Here is a 3,931-nt window from a genome sequence, read left to right as displayed (position 1 = left end):
TGATAGTTGCACATATCTGTGAATATATTAAAAACCACTGAATTTTACACTTTAAATGGGTGAACTGTATAAAAGGGCTTCCCTGGGAGCTCAGACAGTAAAGAATCTGCCTGCAATTTGGGAGACCTGGGTTTGATCTCTGGGTTGGGACGATCTCCTGGAGGAGGGCATGGCAACCCTCTCTAGCATTCTTGCCTGGAGAATCCCATGGAGAAGCCTGGCAGGCTACAGTCCGTGGGGTGGCAAAAAGTCGGACACAACTGAGTGACTAAGCACAGCAAAATGGTAAATAAAGCTGTTATTAAAAGGGGAAGGAAGCACTATTCAAACATTTTTTCCATTACTGCAAATATAGTTATGAATGCCTATTTTTAGAAGAGTATTGAGAACAACTGATTTGGAGGGAGAGATAAATTGGAAGTATGGGATTAACAGATGCACACTGCTGTATATGAAATATACAACAAGGGTTTACTGCAGATCACAGGGAACTATATTCAATCTCTTGTAATAAACTATAATGGAAAAGAGTTTTTATAAGGAATATTGCTATATATGTATAACTGAGTTACTTTGTTGTATACCTGAAACTAACACAGTATTGTAAATCAATGATAATTCAGTTAAAATAAATACAGTTCAAGTAAGAAAAAATAGGTAAGAGTGACGTTAAAATTCGCGTGATTAAACCCTGGAATCAAAAAAGATTTATATTTCATGTTATAGCATCACTTCCATCATACGTGTGTGTGTGTTTGTGGCGCGGTGATGGGAAATCTCCCAGTGAAAGAGAAGTTTGGGAGGGGCGTAGTGGGGGAGGCCCCTTCAGTTCCATTGATAACACGTTCATTCACTGGGAGTCGGCTAAAACAGACTAATCCTTCACGCAGTAATTCGCCCCACCTTAATAAGGCCCTGCCACCTCTCCGAGAATTCGGTAAGTTCAAAGTGCAGTAAAAGTGCATTTTTCCAAAGAATAATTTGAAACGATATTGTATATAATTACTGGAGGGTGAAGAGAGGGGGTAGAGGGGGAAGTCGTAATTACCAGGCGTCGCTTTGCTGTAGTATTTGCACTGGGGAGATAACCTCAATGCGCAAATAGTTTCAAAAAGATTGTTTAGACAGTAATTGGCTTTTTCTCAGGAAAACTTTTCAGAAGGGCCTTTCGCAAGCTGCTACTGCCCCCTGGAAACCAGCGCCCAGGGAGTCTGGGGAGGAGGGTTGGCAGATGCCTGTCCTCTGTCAGTAGCCGTCTCTGCCTCTGTCCCCAGGACCAAGGATGCTGCTCTCCTGGCCCCGCTACCGCTGAAGCGCCCAGGGGGTCCCTGGAGAGCCGACCTGAGAGCAGACACCACAAGCCATGAGTCCTCTGCGGTGGCGAGCGTTCCTCTCGCTTCGGCTGCTGCTGGGCGGCTGCCTCCTCGCGGCCGCCGGGAGAAAGCAGGGGGCGGCCGGCGTCGCGGCCGAACCGGCTTCGGGCTCCGCAGGCGGCTCCTCCGGCCGCTTTGTCAGCCCCGAGCGGCACTCGTGCAGCTGGCAGCTCCTGCCGCCCGCCCCAGGGCCCGAGGCCGGCCGCGAGCTGGCGCTGCGCTGCCAAGGCCCGGACGGGGCGCGCCACCAGTGCGCCTACCGCGGAGAGCCGGGGCGCTGCGCCGTCTACGCCGCCCGCCGATCGCACTACTGGAAGCAGGTGCTGGGCGGGCTGCGCAGGAAGCGGCGGCCCTGCCACGACCCCGCGCCGCTCAAGGCCCGCCTGTGCGCCGGCAAGAAGGGCCGTGGCGCGGAGCTGCGCCTGGTGCCCCAGGCATTCCCAGTCGTCAGCCCCAAGGCGGCGGCGGGCTTCCCCCGGGATCCCAAGCCCCGGGCCAGGAGCCGGGGGCAGCCCCGAGGGCCCGCGCTGGGCCCCGCGGCACGGGCCCCGCCTCCCCCGAGCGCGTCGCCCAAAGGGAAGCCCTCTGAGCAGAAGCCCAGAGGGGGCAAGAGGAAGGCGGCCTGGGACCCAGATGAGCAGCGACCACTGGGGACCGGGCCTGATCCCGACGGGCTGGACGAGAACGCGAAGCTCACGGACACCTACTGTGCTGAGAAGTGGCACTCTCTCTGCAACTTCTTTGTCAATTTCTGGAATGGCTGAGGATGCGGGCCTGGGGAAGCCTGGGGAAGAGGGGTGGGGGGCAGGGGAGGTGGGTCTATGCCCAGCCGGGGAGGTAAAACTAAGGGCATCCTAGGCCAGGAGATGCAGGAGAGTGGGGAAGAGTCCAGGTTCTAGAAGGGGACTGGGGGGGGCGGGGGGTAGAGTGGGGGTGGGGGTAGGGAGCTTGGGATGGGAGTGTAAAGGGTGTGGACAGTCCCTGAGACAGCAGAGAAGTTAAAAATTATTGAGTCGAGCCTGATTAAGAGCAGAAGAAAGAGTGGAAACAGACGTAAGTAGGCATACCTTAAATGTGCAAAAACTGTTCACTGGGGAGAGAGATGGGTACAGAGAGAGGCTGAAAAAAGGAAGTGGGAAAAAGTGACTAAAATGATGTGACTCCTGTGGGAAGCAGGATACAATGTACACTAACACATTTATATTACAATTGATAACCTGAGCCAGACTGAATTTTCAGTGTCTTCTCATCTACTCGACTGACAAGATTACCAACTTTTTTTCTCTTTAGGAATTAGTATGAACTTGGGTGCTGTCTCCAGTCATAGATGATCCCTATAGGGATCAAAGCCAATGGGAGCTCAAAATTGATTCCAGTGAAAAGATTTTCCAGATGGATTTGCCTCTGAATTCTTTTAGAAGTATTGCTTTTAAACAGAGTGATGCCTGGCATTCTGAAACTTTCCCATTAACCTTCCAAATTCAGAAGTGAATTATAGAAGTTGGTTTTAAAAAATAATTCTCTTTGTGTTTGACCATGTTTTTAAAAACAGCTAAAATGTAAGCACACATCTCAGAATGGAAGTCATATCTCTGTTTCATGTAATTAATTGTTAACATATTCCATTTTAAATAAGATGTAATAATAGACTTTGCACACATTAGGTGCTCAATAAAAACTGTATGGCTAGATTTAAAGAACTGGCAGGACAATGGAAATTTTTATTGCATTTGATCTAGTTCTGACTATACCTTGAAGTTAAGTTCCTAAAAATATCTTGAATTGCTGGGGGAAGACAAGAAGTAACAAGTCTGCATAAGGGAAAAATCACAAACTGACAAACCTGGGCCCTATCATTCTTCTGTTTGCCCTGCATGTAGTTATATCGTTTTTCTGCTCTTCCTCCCTTCCTCCCAGTTGGGATTTGTTGCCAGCATTGAAAATTAAATAATTTCATATAAAAAGCCAGATGTTTGAATTCTCGTGTAAAATTAGATCTAACAACATTTGACACACTTTTCTACATGGCAACATGATGCTGAAGTTGGCTGCCCTCTTTAGATTAGATATATTTTCCTTAAGATTTATTTATTTCATTACTTTTGGCTGTGGTGGATCTTCGTTGCTGCCCACAAGCTTTCTCTAGTTATGTCTAGCAGGGGCTACTTTTCATTGTGGTTCAAGGGCTTCTTACCGTAGTGGCGTCTCTTGTTGCAGAGCAGGGGCTCTAGGGTGCAGGAGTGTGGTCTTCAATAGTTGCTGCAAGTGGGCTCAATAGTTTCGGCTCCCAGGCTCTAGAACAAGGGCTCAGTAGTTGTGGCATCCGGGCTTAGCTGCAGCATGTGGGATCTTCCCAGACCAGTGATCAAACCCAGTGTCTCTTGCATTGCAAGGTGGGTTCTTAACTACTGGACCACCAGGGAAGCCCCTAGATATATTTTCCTGAGTTTTTCCACTGCTCCTGCACACCTTATCAGTCGACTTTATTCATTTATATTATAGGGCTCAACCTCTGAGACATTTGAGCCACCACCAGGTAGAAGGGTTTTTGGCTGACC

General features: G+C 49.1%; 1 protein-coding gene across 1 annotated transcript; it reads left to right on the top strand.

Annotated features, from left to right (window-relative positions):
* Positions 1–869: 869 nt before the first annotated feature.
* Positions 870–2,140, top strand: FGFBP3 (fibroblast growth factor binding protein 3). The gene is made up of 2 exons (XM_043926931.1): positions 870–937; positions 1,275–2,140. The coding sequence occupies exon 2, from the start codon at positions 1,364–1,366 to the stop codon at positions 2,135–2,137; it is 774 nt and encodes a 257-aa protein (XP_043782866.1). The 5' UTR covers positions 870–937; positions 1,275–1,363; the 3' UTR covers positions 2,138–2,140.
* The last annotated feature ends 1,791 nt before the right edge of the window (positions 2,141–3,931 follow it).

Source organism: Cervus elaphus, chromosome 15 (genome assembly GCF_910594005.1).
Source record: "Cervus elaphus chromosome 15, mCerEla1.1, whole genome shotgun sequence".
NCBI lineage: Eukaryota > Metazoa > Chordata > Mammalia > Artiodactyla > Cervidae > Cervus > Cervus elaphus.
The sequence above is the reverse complement of the archived record's forward strand: the minus strand, read 5'-3'. Positions and strand labels throughout refer to the sequence as shown.

What these genes read in the sequence shown, in the direction of transcription:
- FGFBP3 (XM_043926931.1), top strand. Translation starts at nt 1,364, where the DNA reads ATGAGTCCTCTGCGGTGGCGAGCGTTCCTCTCGCTTCGGCTGCTGCTG.